The 21033-nt window shown below is 38.2% G+C and overlaps 1 protein-coding gene, 1 long non-coding RNA gene and 1 pseudogene across 4 annotated transcripts; all 3 read right to left on the reverse strand.

The window, feature by feature from the left end:
- Positions 1–7544: 7544 nt before the first annotated feature.
- Positions 7545–9915, reverse strand: LOC149042543 (uncharacterized). Of its 2 annotated transcripts, XR_016188648.1 has the most exons (3): positions 9875–9915; positions 9049–9399; positions 7668–7855 (listed from the first exon to the last, which is right to left on the reverse strand). It is a non-coding gene; the product is annotated as an uncharacterized LOC149042543 (long non-coding RNA). The 2 variants fall into 2 exon arrangements; XR_016188647.1 differs by lacking the exon at positions 9875–9915 and having other exon boundaries at positions 7545–7855; positions 9049–9415.
- A 1760-nt stretch (positions 9916–11675) lies between these two features.
- LOC149042544 (uncharacterized) lies at positions 11676–19913 on the reverse strand (annotated as a pseudogene). Its single transcript, XR_016188816.1, has 9 exons — positions 19387–19913; positions 18459–18736; positions 18040–18154; positions 17552–17674; positions 15177–15299; positions 14832–14948; positions 14432–14459; positions 13620–13746; positions 11676–12716 (listed from the first exon to the last, which is right to left on the reverse strand). The product of XR_016188816.1 is annotated as an uncharacterized LOC149042544 (transcript).
- Positions 16380–17460, reverse strand: LOC149042545 (EGF-containing fibulin-like extracellular matrix protein 1). Its single transcript, XM_089213132.1, has 2 exons — positions 17101–17460; positions 16380–16883 (listed from the first exon to the last, which is right to left on the reverse strand). The coding sequence occupies exons 1-2, from the start codon at positions 17225–17227 to the stop codon at positions 16819–16821; spliced, it is 192 nt and encodes a 63-aa protein (XP_089069258.1). The 5' UTR covers positions 17228–17460; the 3' UTR covers positions 16380–16818.
- Positions 19914–21033: the final 1120 nt, after the last annotated feature.

A 21033-nucleotide genomic window follows, 5' to 3' on the forward strand; every position in this document is an offset into this window, starting at 1 on the left:
AAGTGGGGACAGCTTTAGGGTCAACCTGTGTTTTAATCAGCGAGAAGCCATGAGAAACTTCCAACCTATTGGCCCTTTATGATGAAACATTTATTAATACTGAAACCTCACGAGTTTACATGAAAATTACTACTTCATGGCCTTGCATGGAGAAGGAGAGCATCATCAATGGCTGTGAAATCAAGTCTGATCTAAGTCCGTCAGTTGTACCCTTTGCTTGGGGTGTTTAAAACCAAAACCAGAGTCTTTTGACGGCTTTCTATTAAAAGAAAATAAAAACCAACAATAAGGTTATCAAAGGGGCCTGTCACAACCAAAGAATGATGACCCAAAGAAGCAATGGACCCTAAATTGAACACATGCAAACTGTCTGATATACAGGATGATACTCACCACCACCAAATCTTGATTGGTTTTAAGCTACTGTATTTGATTGATCGAGAGGGCGTCCAGAGTTTTATAGACCATTCATAGGTGAAGTACGAAGTAAAACCGGTGCAATTCGGGTTTAATTTGGATGCTTAATAATAATTAATAATAGTAATTTCTCTGAACAGAAACAATCATGAGAGGACGGATATGGCTTTTATTGCAAGTATCATCTCCCGCAGCGTTATTTCCCCGGGTCTGTTGGGAATGTGTGAAAGCATGTCAAACTGTAGGGGATCAACTTATCATCGCTAGTTATTGGGGTCCTGGTTAGTGTTGTAATGCGACTCCGTAACCTTTCAAACTATAGAGATCAATGTGTCATCGCTCGTGAATGGAGTCCTGGTTAATTTTATGAATGTCGTAATATGATTCTTTAATCTTAACAAAAGACTCCATTCTTTTGCATGTTGTCCTGTTGTCTTAACCGGCTTTTCTACGACATATTTGTGGGTATGCAGCCATACCGTATGGTGAATAACTAAAAGCGCTTTCCAGTAGCCTGTTGGTAAACGGCTTTCTCTCAGATCTTCACGGTCAATTGATTTCGTGGGCGTATCGAAATATCGAGCCAGACACCCTTAATGCATGCGTACTTGTCTTCAATTATTCTGTCAAAAAAACCATTTACATTTCGACCATGTCTAATCAGCACGACTTATTTAATATGAGAGGAACTAGCACTGTGAGAAATGTTAACTTGTAGAGGTGAGTCAGTGGAGTTACGGTTATCCTCCCACCTTTAGATTTTTAGCGCGAACATAGCTTACATACACGGATACACAGGATAGGTACGAGATGAGAGATGAATATAAAAAAATGTTTCAGGGATGAGGCCTTCTGTGCCACTTGGTGCGAAGAAGTTAGGTGTGTTAGAATACATGCCCGGATATTCCGAGCACCCACACTTAAGTTACTTAACACTTGCCCCTGATTAGAATACACCACAACGTACTACTGCCCACCTGCAAATTTCCTTTGTGGTAAATGCCTAAAATGATTATTGTTCCGTTCTAATTACGCCTATCTAAAAACCTGTATATAATATGACTCACTATGAGAAATAAATCAGTTATTACTCCTAGCATTGGTTGATGTGCCATTTTGTGTAACTACTATGGCGACATCGAACTCTTGGAACCTAACAGGTTATGGGCCCAGGAGAACACTCCTGTTTGACGGGGATGACAGTAAATACGAGCTATGGGAGGTAAAGTTTTTGGGATACATGCGCCTTCAGAAGCTGTACAATGTGGTCGTTCCCCCAGAAAGCGAAACGACAGCCCCCAGTGCTGAAAAGAAAGCGCATGCCTTCGCCGAACTTGTTCAGTGTTTGGACGACAGAAGCTTGTCCCTCGTCATAAGGGAAGCCAACAACGATGGGAGGAAAGCTTTGCGCGTGTTGCGAGAGCACTACCAAGGGAAAGGAAAGCCCAGAATCATTGCCCTCTACACAGAGCTGACTTCGCTTCGTATGAATGACGGAGAGACCACCACGGACTACATTATTAGGGCGGAGACCGCGGCAACTGCTCTGAAGGCAGCGGGGGAGGTGATCAGCGATAGCTTACTGGTAGCTATGGCACTAAAAGGTCTTCCTAGCAGCTACAGGGCTTTTGCTACTGTAGTTATGCAGAGAGAAAAGCAAATAACCTTTGCTGAGTTTAAGACAGCCCTTCGAAGCCATGAGGAAAACGAGCGATGTTGCCGTAGTGAAAACGACGGTGTTATGCTGGCTAACGCGTCCAAGGCGCTCCCAGCGAAGTTCCAAGGAAACTGTTATAAATGTGGCAAAAAGGGGCACAAAACTGTAAACTGTTACTCCCATAAAGTAGTGGATAAATGGTGCCAACAATGCCGGACCAAGTCCCACAACACTAAAGAGTGCCGAGTACGGAAGACCGATGCAGCGAAAACAGCCGCGGAACCCCAAAGAAAGAGGGAAATATCAAAGAACATGGACTCCGTTGAACATTATTTTACTTTCACCGTTAAAGACCAAAGTGGTCTAGGTAAGAAACAGCAAAATAGTTTACTTTTCGATTCGGGAGCTACTAGTCATATAGTAACTGAGGAATCTAAGTTTTTAAAGTTTGACTTAGACTTTAAAGCAAAGGATCATGTTGTTGAGCTCGCCGATGGAAGTAAGGCTAACGTAGTTTTGGGGAGGGGAGAAGCTAAGGTTAAGTTATATGACATTAACGGTAATTTGCATGATGTTATCCTTAACAACGCTCTGTATATCCCGTCCTACACTCAGAATATTTTTTCTGTTTCCGCGGCGGTAGAAAGAGGGGCGAGCATAAATCTTAACAGGAAAGAAAAATATTTCAAAGCACCGGATGGCACAAAGTTCGAGATCGAGCAAAAGGGACGGTTGTACTATTTGAATAGCATTTCATCCTCCCACAACAATGCAAGCTCTTTGATGGAGTGGCATAAAATTATGGGCCATTGTAATTTTCAGGATTTACGAAAATTATCTAATGTTGTTGACGGCATGAGAATCAAGGATGACAAAATATGCGAGTGTGCGGTTTGCACGCAAGGTAAAATGTGTCAATTTCGGAACCGGAAACCCGATGAAAGAGCTAAAGCAGCATTAAATTTTGTCCACTGTGATCTGGCTGGTCCAATCAGTCCGGAGGCCAGAGATGGTTTCAAGTATACATTATGTTTCGTGGATGACTATACTGGAATCATTATGGTTTATTTTCTTAAGCAGAAAAGTGACACAGTAGAGGCCACAAAGAAATTCCTGGCTGACACAGCCCCGTATGGCAAGATAAAGCGCATTAGGAGCGACAACGGAGGCGAATTTTCGAACAAAGCGTTCCGATCATTATTGCGCGAAAACACCATAAAACACGAGACATCCTGCCCCTACTCACCGCATCAAAATGGATCGGCGGAACGGGCATGGCGCAGTCTTTTTGAAATGGCCAGATGCCTTTTGTTAGAATCAAAATTGCCAAAACAATTTTGGACATACGCGCTAATGACTTCCGCCCATATCAGAAATCGATGTTTCAACGCGAGATTAGGCAAAACTCCCTACGAAGCGCTTGTAGGCAACAGACCGGATATTAGCCACATGCAAGTTTTTGGCTCCACTTGCTATGCTTATGTTCAAAATGCAAAGAAGCTAGAAGCGCGTAGCAAGAAAGGTATCTTTGTAGGCTATGACAAGGAAAGTCCATCTTACCTAGTGTATTTCCCGGAATCAAACAAAATTGAGCGGGTAAGATGTGTAAAATTTTTCCGAACTGACAACTCGCCACATTTTGATGAGGACGCTCTACGACCAGCTGTTGACCCGACAAAACTGACAGAGGGGGAACATGATGAAGTGACTAGTAACTCAACTGAGACAGAGAGTCAGAGCCCCGGTGAGCAATCTGATAACGGTGAAAATGACAAACGCTACCCCCCACGAACCCGTAACAAACCCCAACACTTAGAAGACTATGTTTTAGACACTGACTCAGACGATGATATTAACGTCACAGTAGATTACTGTTATAGAGTTTCAAACATTCCGACAAGTTACGAAGAAGCCATAAACTCTATCGAGGGGTTGAAATGGAAAAAGGCCATGAGCGACGAAATGACTGCAATTCGAGACAATGACACTTTCGAATTAGTCACGCCACCTGCGGGTAGAAAAATTGTCGGTGGCCGCTGGGTGTTTGCAGTGAAGGTTGGCCCGGACGGTGGGGAGACCCACAAAGCTCGATATGTAGCTAAGGGTTATTCGCAAACTGCTGGAATTGACTACCACGAAACCTTTGCTCCAACCGCACGGATGAGTTCAGTTCGACTACTTATGCAGCAAGCCGTGCAAACAGGCATGATCATTCATCAAATGGATGTAAGATCAGCCTATCTTAATGCACCAATCGGTGAATGCGAAGTTTTTATGCAACAACCAAAAGGTTTTGAAGAAGTCGGAGAAAATGGCGAAAAATTAGTTTGTAGATTGAAAAAGTCCTTATACGGTCTTAAGCAGAGTGGCCGAAACTGGAACAACATGCTTCATAATTATTTGTGCGAAGAAAAATTTGTTCAATCAGCCGCAGATTCCTGTGTTTACACTCACAATTCCGAGACAGAAGGTCGTGTTATTATAATTGTTTGGGTCGACGATCTAATTATTTCCGCAACAAATTTACCATTGCTAGAGCGGGTAAAAGGCGCTTTGAGTAATAAATTTAAAATGAAGGACCTCGGCCCACTTGCATGGTTTTTAGGCACGGAGTTTAAATGCAGCGAAGAGAGTATTGAAATAAACCAGACGCAATACATCGATAAGATTTTAAAGAAATTTGAGATGTCCGACTGCAAACCTAAATCGGTCCCATGTGCCCCAGGGATAGAAAAAGAAAGCGAGGATTCGCGCACATTAAGCGATCCCAGATTATACAGAGAAATTGTTGGTAGTCTTATTTACGTTATGACAGGTACTAGACCTGACTTGTGTTATGTTGTAACTAAACTTTCACAGAAGATGTCTTGCCCCACTGAATCAGACCTCAGTATGGCCAAGCACGTGCTAAGGTATTTAAAAGGCACGCGTGCAAAAGGCCTAACATTTTGCAAATCAAGATCAGCATTGAAGTTAGTTGGATTTTGTGATGCTGATTGGGGAGCGTCTGTAAAAGATAGGCGCAGCATTACTGGGTATAATTTTCAGCTATCTGTAAACGGCCCTTTAATTTCATGGAAAAGTCACAAGCAGCCAACTGTTGCACTTTCGACTTGCGAAGCTGAGTATATTAGTCTAGCGAACGCAGTTCAAGAGGCGAAATTCCTCAAACAGTTATGTAGTGATATGAATGTAGTGATCGATAACGTACTTATTAAAGTTGACAATCAAGGAGCGATCAATCTAGCTAAGAACCCTGTAAATCATCAGAGGTCAAAACATATCGACATTAAGTACCACTTTATTAGATCTGAAGTACTGAATGGAAATGTAAATTTAGAATATGTTGCAACGCAAGATAACGTAGCAGACATCTTCACAAAACCTGTAACTAAAGTTACGTTACAAAAGTTCACAGGCCTTATTCTAGGTAGTTAGATTGTTATGCTCGCAACGTCCGAGCAAGAGGGGGTGTTAGAATACATGCCCGGATATTCCGAGCACCCACACTTAAGTTACTTAACACTTGCCCCTGATTAGAATACACCACAACGTACTACTGCCCACCTGCAAATTTCCTTTGTGGTAAATGCCTAAAATGATTATCGTTCCGTTCTAATTACGCCTATCTAAAAACCTGTATATAATATGACTCACTATGAGAAATAAATCAGTTATTACTCCTAGCATTGGTTGATGTGCCATTTTGTGTAACTACTATGGCGACATCGAACTCTTGGAACCTAACAAGGTGAAGGTGAAGTTGCCACAATGAAACTTAATAATTGAAAGAAAATGTTAACTAACATACCTTGGTTTTTCAATCATTAATTTTAAGAGAAGGCTTTGGCTTTGGCTTGTGAAAATGCTTGCAAATAGATCATAAATTTTAGAAAAAGGGAAAAGTCTCTGCTTAAACTCAAAGCCTAAATGCTGACTCCTAGGTTCAAGCTGTCAGTGTCCTAATACAAAGTTTTTTGAGCCACAGCATCCTTGTTTTATTCCTAAGTTAATTTTTGGCCTTTGCCAGTGGACTGCAAGAGTTATTGTTACAATAACAAACAGAAACTGGCCAAAAGATGAGTCATCTTGGCAGTCCTGTTGATAAAAGATGTGACATCTTCACAACAGGAATACTGATGTGCTAAAGTAACAATGGAAACAGAATGTTATCTTGCATATGCCTAATTCTATATTCTTGATTATTTTCTTCTTCCTTTCTTTCCCAATATTTCAACTACAAGAAGGCTTAGGCTCAAATAATTTATTATACCATTTTTGCCTACATTTATGTCATTCTAGATCTCACAGTGAACACTAATGTAATAGGGAACACAGTTGTGTGGCAGATGATAATGATCAAATGAATAAGTCTACTGAATTCATTTAAAAGTACTATGTTTACACACTAGATGGACAGTACCATTGACACGGATAAGTCTCAAAACAGGTCAAAGCCTATCATTTGGTCAGATAGAAACACACCCAAACTACTGTGTCATGCACCAGGTCTGTTAGTAAGAGCTATTCTTCAGGGTTCTGATATTCAAAATTACACCAGAGTTAAGATAGTGTGCACTTATTTCTAAGAACTCAGAAAACAACACACCAGAACAGATGGGTTCTCAAGGCAACCCACCCAGTTTTAACTTTGTTTATTTACTTTTAGATATGTAAACAAGTTATACTTGGTTTTACTTCCAATTGGTCAAGAAATTGGCATTAATGTCTAACAATGGAAAGCCAATATGATGATAATTAGTTATTATTACAGAAAACTATACCATAAAATTTGACACTGAGTTACTGAAAACAACTCATACTTCATAATATGGGATTAACACAAACATGCTGGTACACATTTTGCAATTTATTTTCCAATTGTATACCTGGCCATCCATCCAACATTGTGGCCTTTCTGTGCTGCTGGAACTGTTTTTGTGATAAATTTTGTTTGTTTTTAATTTACTGTGGTGTGACTTTCCCTAATCCCACTGCTAACTGTGGAAGAGGGCAGACTAATACAGAGGGTTTCCACCAGCAGCCTACATGCAGTTTTCTTTTTGTTTGATATAAATAGCATAATAATAACATAATTTGTCATAAATAGCTCCTTAGATAACTGAAAGAATATTGCCAATTTCAGCAGTTCATAACATCTGGGTATTACACATAATCTGTAAAAATCATGTTCTTTGTTTCACTCTGCCTGTCTCATATAAAACCAAACTTCAGAAGTTAGGTTCTGGGACCCAGAGCCACCATCTTGGATTACATATTAACATTGTTTGATTTGAGACCACAATGAAGAAAGCCTTTAGAGTGAATGTGAGCTAGAGCATCTGTGATATCATGACAAATGATCAGCCAGTCTTTGCTTGTCAGTGAACTGTTAACTTTCTCTAATATACCATTGGATTCTTTGCAATACAATAGTTTACTGACTGTTGCGGATGTATTTTCTTCCACTTTGAACTCCATCACTAGAGATATAGGCTCTCTTTCAAGCTGGATTCCTATTATTGCAGGAATGTTTTTGTGTGTGAGAGTCTACATGATTTGTGCCTCCTTTACCATCTCTTTAGTGCTTTGCATCAGACATTGTTTTTCTACCACAAGAACGTTTAATCTTTTGAAAGATTTTAAAATGCACCGGCCATATGAACCCTGTCCTAGTATTAATTCCTTTTCACTGATTGGTTGAAGCTCAGATGGATCAATTAAATTAACAGTGGCAAATTTGCTACTGGGTGGTCCTGATTTTGTATTCCTGTCTCTAATCTGGAATAAAGTAATAAACAGAGGAAAAGTGAAGCTGGTCAGCTTAATAAGCTTCACATGCTAGATTGTGTAGTCTTTGGTCTGTAATCATATGAGTGATAACAAAATCAGACGACTGCATAGTGGAAGTACAATTTGTCTATCACGAGTGTGATTACAGACCGAAACGAATGACACAAAGTCCTTTTACCAATTAATCATAAAAATTACAATTTCCAAATTAAAAAGAACACTTAAATATTGTTATTGCTCAAGGGAAACCAATTCTCTGTTTTAAAGAAAGCCCCAATTTAGGAATCTGTACACTGTTTCTATGGTGATTGAAACCAAGGTTGTGATTGATTGATTTAAACCACAACTTTGAATGTGATTGGTTGACTTAAACTACAACTTTGAATGTATTTGGCTTATTGAACAACAACAACTTGGCAAGTGAATTAGTGGAAAATAGGAGTTTTTAAAACTAATCACAATCGAGGAAATTGTAATTCCTATGTTAATAGATTTATTGATAAACTTTATCCCTTTCATATAATACAAACAGAACTTTCCAAGATTCCCTGACTATAAGGTACTGACCTATCCATGATAAAAATAAAATTTCCCTGATGAAATGGATACAAAATGTCCAGTCTCCTCTTCTTCATTAAAACATTGCTGAGATCATCTGAAATATTTCTTCCAGCATGGTATGAAACTCAGTGGTGTAAAAACTTTAATTTCCCTGACTTTTCCCTGACCTTGAAATTTCTATCCCTGGCCATTTTTTGATCCGTGGTAACCTTGGTAGGGCAAGATCAACACTACATGGCAAGATGGAAGGGAAAATGCTCAAAGCTCAATGACTGATCTTTTCAGACGAAAGTTTAGCCTGTCTGCTTGGCAAACAGAAATGAATGAATTCCCGCTAAATCATTTCAGAATGAGGCAATTTCGGATTCCTTGCCTTATTTTACGAAAATGATTGTAGTTTTTTTTTCATTTCATCATAAAAAGGAGAAGAATTTTGAGGGCTACACTCTCCCCTCCCCCTATGAGTTTATGTTGAAGTCAACCCCAGGACGTTTTGTACAATGCAAGACAATGCTAGTTTGATTACCTTCAGCGTCAGTTCGGTGATATCGTTTTTTGTAACCAACTGCTCATTTTCTGATATCTATTTTATTCTATTTTGACGCTAACCGAGTACCTACCTTGGTTTTGTCCAGGGTCTTTTTATTCTGTTCGACTAATGCTTTCCATTTGCTATAATACATTCGCGCCAAGAATATGCATCTCTTTCCTTTTGTGTTCTCATTTCTCTGTTCTCCCTTTCCCTAGCTGTCCTTGACAATCGTTCACGTTTCCTCCTTTGATTTCGCATGCTGCGTTTTTTTTCGATTGTACTTTCCCGAGATCGTCGTGGCATGATTACTTTGCCAAGCACGCGCCAAGCGCGCGCTTTTTGTTGGCGATCGTCTTCGGTACTCGATTCCCTGTGGCTGAGTTTGTGCCCGCGTTTCCATACTGATATAATGTTGTAGAAAATTCTAGTGGACAGCGGCCTATCTCAACGGGATAAAACGATAAAAATTAACCGGAAAACTTTGTTCGCAGTGAATGTACAACTACGAAGAATTAATGTGGATGAAACAGGGTACAAGGTTTATGCAAGGACTGCCAGAAAAAAAAAAGCAGTTGAAATCCTCCAAGTATAAAGTTTTTTTAAATGTAAAATGCATTTTCCACGCGTTTCAATATCACCCGACCTGCCACAGACTTCTGATCAGATTTATTTATTATTCCCTCATCGGTAGTAGTATATCCTGTGCCAATTACGTAAGTGAAATTCATGTTTACTGACAAAGTTTGACAAGCGATGACGTGTCATTGATGCCTAACATTCCCTCCTCGGAAAATTGAGACATGTATAGGTCTGTTGGTGTTCTGGTTCACACTCAGATACTCCAGAAAAAAAGCCCATACAAAGCCTTAGAAAAGTTTTCTAAGGCTTTGTATGGGACAACGGGAGGTACTTACAGTGCACGCGTTTTCCGTCCTGTCATGAATCCATGAATCAAAAGGTAACGAGAGTTAAAAAAAATTATCAACCTTATGAACTTTAATTTAATACCACCTTCTTAACACTAACATTGAAAGAAATGTATAGCAGATGGTAAGGAGAACTTACGCTGCGATCCAAGGAATAAAGGGTATATGGGACATTCAGAATGTGGGAAAATGATTTCTGCCAATTTTACTGTACCCTAGTTCTTAACCTTTTTTAAGAAACAATACTACACGTGTGTAAGATATACGTCAAAAAAACCAAATCCAAGATTTCTCTCCTTGTGAAAAGTTTGGGTTAGATTTTTTCCTTGGGTATTTCCATGCTTGTATTTCTTGTAAACATTTTACTTAATAACTTTATTTCTAATTTTTGTGAGCTATAATTGATGATAAACATTTTTCAGGCTGTTCTGTACTAAACCTTCTTTGGGATCTTTCCCTACTTTCCAGGCTACTTCAATTTATACATATTGAGCAACTGACAAAAACAGTATTAAGGTGCATTGTGACTGTTCTCATAAAATAAACCAGTTGGAAAATAGAAATCATGTGAAAGGTAACATCTGCTCATAAGTCAAAGGGCTGTTCCTGCAAGAGCTTATCCAGCTTTTATTGTTGTAGAGCAACTAAGGGCCTGTTATTTCCCGTACTCTGCCACCAGCCTCCATTGGGTGGGATGCCAATCTATTGCAAGGTTAACCGTTTCCGCCCTAAAACCAGGATGCATATTCTCCCCACTGTTCTCCATGTTTTCTAAAGAGTCAAGGAGGAGATTTAGTTTAAAAATCCAGAGCTTTAGTCGGTGATCAGTTCCTTGATTTGGGTGACCTTAATGTTTGACCCAGGGGTGATATTGTAAGAGAAATTAGATGCTTGTCACTCTTAGAGGTCAAAGGTTCAATAAGTGTTTGTTTATAAATTTTTTAATCGTTTAATTCTTGTAGAGGACAATGGATTCCGAGAATAGGAAAAGAAAGGCTTTGAGCTTTTCAGTGGATGGGAGGGATGTCAAAAACCAAAACAAAAGAAATTACAACAGCCTATTGGAATATAAGAAAGCATCACATGGGACCAATTGAGATTTTAAAGCTACCACAAGCAAACTGCCAGGGGGCTGAAGTAGATGAGACATGTAATTGGGTCAGAGACGAGTGCTGGTTTTTCAGCGAGAGAAAAAATCAGGGCAGAAGAAGATTCACCCGTCTGTGTCAAAATTGGAATATGTGTGCTGACCTCGTTCTGATGCTAGGCGTTAAAAAAGAGTTATCAGCAAAACAAAGTATTAAGAGAATTTGCAGCTATTTTTTCTTTCATGTTAGTGATCCCGAAGCATCATTTATTAGTCAGACAGGTGCCGTATCATAAATTTAGTTTGAAATGTTTATGTCTCCGTAATAAAACTAAAGTGAAAAAAGTGAAAAGCGATAAAAAGAGAATTGTATGTGGCTTTCATTTCAAAGAATATCATTTTAAAAGAGAGTTTGACCTTGAGGGAAGGGAAAACGGTGACCGGCAACGGGAGATATGGTTCTGAGTGGGAGATTTGCAACGAAAGGGTGAATAAAGTGGAAGAGAGGAAAGAACGTAAAAAAGAGGGCGACTACGTAAAATGGGCGATGTAGTGAAGAGACAAGATTAGTTACGGAAGATTGTTACATCTAAGCAGCAAGTCCACGGTAGTTCTCAGATAAGTGCCCCGTCCGAACTTAGCTGAGCTGATATGTCCAGAACTGTGCAACTACATCTCACTGAAGACAAAGAAACATAAAACTGCAACAAACTAGTCTATTTTATTGAAGTATCGTTTCAATTTCATTAAGGCCAGAAAGCATAGCTGTTCCTTTCCAATTCGATCCTTTAAAGATGATAGTCATACATATAACAATCGAAACGCAGTGGGAGAGATTTTGACCCGTCCACCTTTTCCTCAAAGGATACTCCTTCCGAAATCTGAGGATAATATTGGAAAAAAATTATTGGCCAATAATAATTTCTACGACAAAGTAAGCGAGTTGGACACCTCTGTTATCAGAATATTTGAATGCTGTTTGATATGCCGTCTTATATGAAAAAAGTGTTTAACTTGGTATCTGAGATTTACCTATAAAGAGTTCAGGGAAAGAATGGCTAGAGATTGATCCAGGGTAAAACCAAAGTTATATACGGGCATAAGTCCCTATCCGAGGGGTTGCACTTGAAACAGGAAAAACTATATTTTGACAATTGGACTTATTATTATTTCAGGTTTTTTTCTTTTTTTCTTTTTTTTTTTTTTTTGCGAAAACTGAGTCATATTTATTGTACCAAGATGTATCCCATGGCTTTGATGTATTTGTCTCCATTATCTGTATAATATTTGGCCTCGTTACCACACGTATTTGAATTGTTAGGGCTCCCTCCTGTGCCAAATCCGATCCTTGAGTTGCACGAGTCGCACTCATCCTCGTTGTTGTTAACAATACCAATTCTGGCTTTAGAATATCCACTCCGACTACAAACAACATTGAACCCTTCTTTGTTGCAGTTGCGCTGTAATGAGCCTTGGGAACCAATCAACTCTTTCCACTTCTCACCACCCAGTGAGGTGGCGCGGTATTGGCCATCAGCAATCAGTGAGCGTAGAGTCAGCCTGCTTGTGGATGACAATAAAATTGAGGTGTTGGTCGATCTTCATACCGAGACAGATCTTGGAGAAGGATGTGTTCCAGTAGGTGGGTAGCTTTGATTCCTGTCCGTCAAACCCAGTCTCTCCTCCGGGAAGATTGTATCCTTCATCATTTATCCAGTAATGCTCATCATAATGGAATGTGGTCTGAAATATAGGAGTAATTCAATTTTTTTTTTTACTCCGAATTAATGGATATTTGCTGTCGAAGTCCTGTCGTGTATCTGCATTTATTGATCCATTACTCATTTGTTTTACCGTTGAATTGACCTTGGTGTTTACGGCATCTTGTCGTAAAGACTAAGGTCATTTTTTTCCAACACGGACCCCGCGCCGTAGATCAGTGCATAACAAACCTATCTAGTTATAAGGCGTTCTGATGTGTTTTCAATTGCCCGCCAATCAAGAGGCATTGATATGATAATAATTTATGAAGTGAATGAAGGATGATAGACGTTGCTATTCCTTAAAGAAATTCCTATCTCTTTTTAGATATAACAAAAACAAATTGGAGTTTGTTTGTGTCACGATAAAAGTAACCTGATCCCCCGATAAGACTCTGTGATATTCCTATGATCCATGATTCCTCCTCATTGGCAAGTTGATCGGCCCTAAATGTTCTAGTCCTCCAAGAAACCTTCTCTACCTATCCTCCTCCCCCCGCTGTGTAGGGGATGAGCAATGACAGCTCTTTAAATCTGTTTGATATCTACATATCCATTAACTAGCTTGGAACTTCAACTCAGATAACATATATTCTTTGTTCAGGACAGCTTTTAACCGAATTATGATCTTAATGATGTCTACTTCTTATCTAGCTGTTACATGATATTAAAGACAAATATGTGGGCATATATTTATGCATTCTTTTTCATTCTTTTTGAATAGTCACTACACACAATAAGTCTTGAACGAGGTCTGTTCTTCATGTATAACCTTCTCGATGAAACACAAAAGACATACATAAGTTACATGCACATTTTTAACTTGCAACGTTTTGAAAGAGAGCGGGTTTATACAGGAAATTAATTATTGGATGAAAGTATGCACCTCTCTGCCGTCAATCTTCATGACTGGCGTCCATCCTCCATCTCCACACCCAAAATTTCCCATGTGACAGAAAACGGACAATGGTTGGGAGTCAACAAGAAGGGTAACCACAACACTCACATTTGATCTTTTGAATCAAAATGAAAAACAAAACAAAACAACTAGTAATGAAAACAATGATGGTGAAAAAAAACTTGAGCTTATAAAAATAATTATCATTGCTACAACGGTGGCAATGAAAATGATAATGGGAAAGATACAGAGTGATAATAATAATAATGATTCAACAAATAAGCAAATGAAAATTTGATCCTTCAGACGTCAAAATCTGCGGAATATAAACACCAGCCTTTATAATAACAATACTCGGTTATGTGCCCTTGAATCAAACATGTGTGCAAAGGTAAAGGATATTTTCCACTTCTTCTGTGAGGACAATGCACTCCACTGAAATGGATCAAGGTTCAAATGATGACTTTCTCCGCATATGGAATATGGTTTGAAAATTGGGGTATATTCGGTGCCGTGATGGGTTTAAACTATGTGTGGGCAACTGCGATATTTGATATACTATGAAAATAATATCGAAAATCATTTCTACTTGCATGTCATGAATTCTTTTACACGAGGAAGCTCCTGCAAGAAGTTAAAAATATCTTTGATTAGAAGGGATTGAAATTGTTTTAACTACATCTTAATCCATCATTGGGAAACTATATTGACTTCAATCTGATAGATTGACAGAAGAATTTTTTCATGTTCCAAGCTCTGTTTTTTGGCTGGAAAAGTTTCTCAGTTTTCATTCACTTTACTTGGCAGCATGCATGTTTTCTTCAAAGTCTAAGAAAAGTTTTAAGCTAATAAGCAATTTACTTCATGAGGTTGAGTATGATATCTAGAAATATTAAAACCTAGATCTGAGTTGTCTTCTGAAGCCAAAGAATGAGGGAGATCGCGCAGACACAGACACAAGGTTTCAGGAATCGCGATTTTATGCGAAAACCGAGTTCAGCCATTTTCTCATTGCAAGGATTTTTAAAAAATCTGAGTTTGCAAACGTTTTAAAGCAGTCCACGGAAGAGGGACTTAGAAACTTATAAGAGTTGCAAGGCTCAGAAGAAGAGCAGTACTATCGCCAGTGTATCAAAATTCTTACTTAGACTTTTCACCAGCTGATTTTCTTCTACATTTCGACCCAACGTTTACCCTTACATTCTCGTCCATTTCCAGTGAATCCAGGTTTACATGTACAGTTGTAAGACCCTTTGGTATTGTTGCAAAATGCATCAGAGCTGCATTTGTATAGCCCACGAGCACATTCGTTGATGTCTGAACAAAAAAATACACAAATAATTAAAAACAAATTATCGTTAAAAAAAAAAAATATATATATATATATGTATAGAAGCACCAACAACTGTAAAAACAACATTAAATTGTTAGGTCTCCTTTACGTACTGTTCTTGATATGGTAAATGTAGTTTAATTTGTTTTATCAGAAAGTATCAAATTAGAAAATCTACCTGCTTTGCTCAACATTCTCAAAGTAATGCTCACCCTCGCATTCTCTTCCACTGCCAGTGAATCCAGGTTTACATGTACAGCTGTACGACCCTTTGGTATTGTTGCAATAGGCATCAGGGCTGCAAGAGTGTGACCCTCCGACACACTCATCGATGTCTATAGACATAGAGCCGACAAACGATTGACGGAAATATATAAAAAATTTAAAAGGTCAGCAGCACTACTTGATATTCGTATCTGATTTGGACAGCATTAATATTAGTTGTTGAGGACATCAAATAGGTTTCTGTAGCCATACAACAGTCTGTTCAAAAACACATTCGTTGACGTCTGAGCAAATACATTATAAAAAAATAAATAAAAAGCAAAATCATTGTACCAAAATATATATATATATATATATATATTTAGAAGCACCAACAACTGTAAAACCAACAATAATTGGGTAGATCTCCTTTAAAATGTATCCTGTAATCTACATTTTCTTGCTGAAAGGATCGAGATTTAAGTTACCACCCCATTGTGGATGAATCGCAAACGTAGGCTTTATTTTTTATCACATAATCGCTAAGAGATCTAACGCCTACCTTTACATTCCCTTCCATTTCCCGTGAATCCATGTTTGCATAAGCAATTATATGAACCTTTAGTATTGTTGCAAAATGCATCAGGGCTGCATTCGTACAGCCCACGAGCACATTCGTTGATGTCTGAACGAAAAAATACGCAAATAACTGAAAACAAATAATTGTTAAAATATATATATATATATATAGCTCTTTGGCATACAAAGCTTTGCTTTCATGTCCAAATTGAGCACTCTACTAGGATGAGTCATTGCTGCTAGCATTATGCATGCTCACTAGTTTTTCTAGTTTGAGCACTCTGGCATGGCTTAGATGATCCCACATATGTGAGATCACTTGGGGTGGCTATATGGTCTTACCCCCATCCTAGCATCAGCACTGCACTGATGAGGCCCAGAAGGCCGAAACAGTACTGTCTGCAGTTAGTTATATATATATATATATATATATATATATATATAGAAGCACCAACAACTGTAAAAACAACAATGAATTAGAAAATCCGCCTCCTCGCATTCTCTTCCACTGCCAGTGAATCCAGGTTTACATGTACAGCTGTAAGACCCTTTGGTATTGTGGCAATAGGCATCAGGGCTGCAAGAGTGTAACCCTCCGACACACTCATCGATGTCTATAGACATAAAGCCGACAAACAATAAACGAAAATATATAAAAGATTTAAAAGGTCAGCAGCATTACTTGATATTCGTATTTGATTTGGACAGCATTAATGTAAGTTGTTGAAAACTTCAATTGGTTTCTGTAGCCATTCGACAGTCTGTCCAACAAAGGGTGAGTGAAACTAAACAGTGAGGAGTACATTGATACCAGTTGATGCAAAAACACTTAGGTGATCAAGAATAACATTTTTCAATGCGGTTTCGTCCATATATATCTCTGCCCGCGTTCAGTTTCACTATACATTTTCTTGCTGAGAGGATCGAGATCTAAGTTACCACCCCTTTGAGGATGATTTGCAAATGTAGGCTTTATTTTTTATCACATAATTGCGAAGAGATCAACCGCCTACCGTTACATTTACGTCCATTTCCCGTGAATCCATGTTTGCACGAGCAATTGTATGAACCTTAAGTATTGTTGCAAAACGCATCAGAGCTGCATTTGTGTAGTTCAGAAACACATTCGTTGACGTCTGAGCGAATACATTATAAAAAAAAAAATAAAAACAAAATTATCGTACCAAAAAAAAGTATATATATATGTATAGAAGCACCAACAACCAACAAAAATTGGGTAGGCCTCCTTTACTTACTGTTCTCAATATGGTAAAAGTAGTTTTTGTTTTATCAGAAAGTTCCAAATTAAAAAATCCACCTCATTTGCTCAATATTCTCAACAGTAACGCTCACCCGCGCAGTCTCTTCCACTCCCAGTGAATCCAGGTTTACATGTACAGTTGTAAGACCCTTTGGTATTGTTGCAATAGGCATCAGGGCTGCAAGAGTGTGACCCTCCGACACACTCATCGATGTCCATAGATATAAAGCCGACCAATAATTGACGAAAATATATAAAAGATTTAAAAGGTCAGCAGCATTACTTGATATTCGTATTTGATTTGGACAGCATTAATATTTATTCTTGAGAACATATTACATAGGTTTCTATAGCCATAAGACAGTCTGTCAAACAAAGGATGAGTGAAACTAAACAGTGAGGATTACATTGATACAAATTGATGCAAAAACACTTTGGTAATCAAGAATATCATTTTTCAATGTGGTCTCGTCCATATATATCTCTACCGGCATAATCACCACCAACTATTATTGCATAATTGTTAAGAGATCCAACACCTACCTTTACATTCCCGTCCATTTCCCGTGAATCCATGATTGCATATGCAATTGTATGAACCTTTGGTATCGTTGCAAAACGCATCAGAGCTGCATTTGTGTAGCCCATGAACGCATTCGTTAATGTCTGAACAAATAAATAGAAACAAAATTATCGTGCTGGAAAAAAATATCTAGAGGCACCAACAACTGTGAACACAACAATAATTAGGTAGGCCTCCTTCTTCATATATGGATAGGAGTAAGGAGAAGGGAGATGATGAGAAGCAATAACAAAAAAGAAAGAGAAAAATTCGCCATCGAATTGTGTTTGTAAGGAAACCGCAACAAAGGCATGTTGTCGTTCGATTCTTACGGACTAGTAAGAGATCTTTAAGCCAACAGACAAAGCTCCTTTATTCTTCGAGATCCAATTAACAAGCACCGTGGTAAAGTTTATCCTTTTTTTGTTAAACTGTAGACCTCAAGATATCAACATTGAAGTTGTGTTACCTCTTTCGCAAAGTGGACCCTCAAATCCAGCGGTACACAGGCACCGATAACCTTTCTTAGTAAATCCGCTTTGACAAGTAGCATTGTTCTTACAAGAATTTTGAACACAATTATTCTGACAGAAAAAAACAAACCGTTGTCATTGTTAGTATAATCTTTATAATCATTTTCATCGTCTAATAATCAAACGCACCGCTACCATCATCAATATCGTCATCGTTATCCTTGTCATCATAGTTGTTCTCCTATTTCTATATTCTCCGAGATTCTGGTGAAGAGCACAGACATAACATTACCGCTAATGTCTTGAAAGAGGGAAGGCAACTTAAGTTCGTAATTAAAGGTGAATACGAGACTCAGAGTTTTAAAAAGAAAAACAAAATAAACCAATCTTAATCTTGAATTGAAAGCTACATTACCTCAGCTGCGAGATAAGAATACGTCTCTTGGTCTATCAACTTTTTTTCGTTTCCTTCATGAGTAGCATTGTTCAGTTCACATTTATAGTTTCCATTTCCATTTGCTCGTAAACAAAGATTAATGCTGACACAGTCGGGCTCCATATAACACAAGTTTTCACAGAACCTGGAAACTGTTATTTCTACGGTGCGAATTGTGTGGTTTATGAGGCGTTTCCCTTCAAATGCTTTCTCAGGCCCAAACTCCAAATTACGACACTGGTCTGCGATGCAGACATCTTTGAAATAGAAATAAGAATACATGAAACGTAACGTTATTGCTTATGGTGATATGTTAAGAATTACGGAAAACTTGATAGTTGACGTTTCATCGTCAGTTGTATTATACTTTAATTTTTCTCTTCGTCTATTTTATTTCTTCAAGGAAAGGGATATACAAACCCTCGACAGTGTCTCGGGTGTTGTTATGAGAGTATGTAAACACGGCAACAATTCTCTGTTGTTCTTAAATTGAAAACTATGTCATTTCTGTTTGGCTTGTTTTAAGGGTTTGATTTAAAGGCGGGTTTCTCGGAGAGACGGCAATCTCTGGACTGCTTGGGTCAGTGGAGGAAGACGACTAAGCGGGTTCAAATTACTCGGCAGAAGTTCTGACATCGATTTTTTAATCGTCTGCGCTTCGCTTTGTAGAATTCTAACTTAATCAATACACATACGGACACGAAAATGTAAAATTTCTTCTAAGTACTATCTGTGGGTTGATAACTGAATATTTTAACAATTCTTCAGTTAATATAGGTGGAAAAAGCTAATTTTATGACTTAATTACGAATTCTTACAATTGAATTAGACGTTTCCCAGAAAAAGAAACACGAATATTCGAACCAAAGGTAAACATGAATTGGATATAAGTCATACTGAAACTAACCTTGTGATCTGACAGCCCTTTGTATCATAAAGCAGAACTCCAATAAGAGAAGGGAGACAAAAACAGAATACATAATACAGAGCACGATTAGAAAAGTTCTGGCCCATTAAACATATGCTTAAGAAAATAATTCTTTACTTGATATTACTTATCATGACAGGCGAAATTTGAAGCAATGGAAATTAGGCTGTCACCGGTTAAACCAATGACAGTCAAATTATTTCGTATGTCAGCTGTTCTGCCTTAGTTTCTACCAGTACAAATGTTTGTTTAGAATGCTGCTCGGTTCAGCAATAGTTTGCCTGTCAATTGCCATGATTAAGTTTTGTCGCATCATTCTGTAGCTTGACATGCTATCATGAAAAATTGATAAATAACAGTTGAAATTATGCAGCTGTGTCACACGTCAGCAAATTCACCTCCACGACACCTTTCATATCCATACCGTCGTACCATTTTAGGAATGATAACTGAAATTTGTTAAATGATAAGCACACTGATATTTTAACCGTTTGTGCTGAATTAGGATAAATTGGACCTGAAAGAATTGTTTTAGGTCACGCAACGTTCCTACAACTTTATATTCATAACATGGTCAAGCAGACGTTTAGACCGGTGAAGCTCCCAAAATTTCTGTGTCATAATGTAATTGACTAAATTGGTTCGTCGTTGAAAATGCGCGCGTTAAAGAAATGGATAGATGTAAACCTAGTTTGTGAAAATGAAGAATTCATTTGATGTTTTCCTGGGTTATCGTTTTTACACATGTACAACAGCTGGCATTGTGAAACTTTGCCAAATTATCATGCAACCACTGTTTATTTTGGTGGTGCTAAGAACTTCCTGTGTGTCATGATATTCGTGATGGAAAAGTTTTGATTATCGTGGAACCTTGTTACAAGCTAAGTTAGCCAATTCACCTCTGCGACACCTTACATGTCCATATTTCTGTGAATATTTCCGTCTTGCCCTTTTTTTCGCTGAAAGACTTGTACAACAGCTGGGATTATGAGGCTTTGTTAAATTAAAATAACGATGTTTATTTTGGTTCTCTGGTAAGAACTTCCTGTGAATCATGTTCCTTCTCCATGATTTATTGCTCCCGTTTAGCAGTAAAGGCTTCATATTAGAGGCAATAAATCAGTAGAAATTGATTTTCACAACTTCAAATTAGCTTTGTTATCTACACAAGTTTCAAACTTTTCACTTGATGTACACTGACACACGGCATGACTTCCTATCCTCTTTCATTGCAGACATTATCGACAACTGGAATGATGCTCTAGTAAAAGTTGCTGCCTTTTTTTTTGTAATTGTTATTGATATTTTTAACATTATTGTTTGTTATCATTTTTAGTCTCAAGAGGGAGAAGTCCTCCTTCGTAAGCACTTAGCTGTGTTTTTTTTATCCATTTAATAATCGAAACAAGCACCTCTGTCTGACTCTACAAGCAAAAGTTCACTTATCGATAAGAAGCTCTAACGAACGAATTTGAAGTAAGTCCATTATATTCCGATTTTGTAACGAGTAGGAAAATAAAAAGAAATGAAAAGGTGGGTTTTCAGTTATCAAAGAGTTCCATAGGAAATCAAAATGTGTTATTGTTTATGGGAAGTTATTTCAGCATCGTGGTGGCGCACACGTTA

This window comes from Pocillopora damicornis, chromosome 7 (assembly GCF_964200805.1).
Source record: "Pocillopora damicornis chromosome 7, jaPocDami1.2, whole genome shotgun sequence".
NCBI classification, from domain to species: domain Eukaryota; kingdom Metazoa; phylum Cnidaria; class Anthozoa; order Scleractinia; family Pocilloporidae; genus Pocillopora; species Pocillopora damicornis.

What these genes read in the sequence shown, in the direction of transcription:
- LOC149042545 (XM_089213132.1), bottom strand. Translation starts at nt 17,227, where the DNA reads ATGGACATCGATGAGTGTGTCGGAGGGTCACACTCTTGCAGCCCTGAT. An exon ending in GAGTGGAAGAGACTGCGCGG is followed by an intron (nt 16,884 to 17,100) that starts GTGAGCGTTACT and finishes GTATTCGCTCAG; the next exon opens with ACGTCAACGAATGTGTTTCT.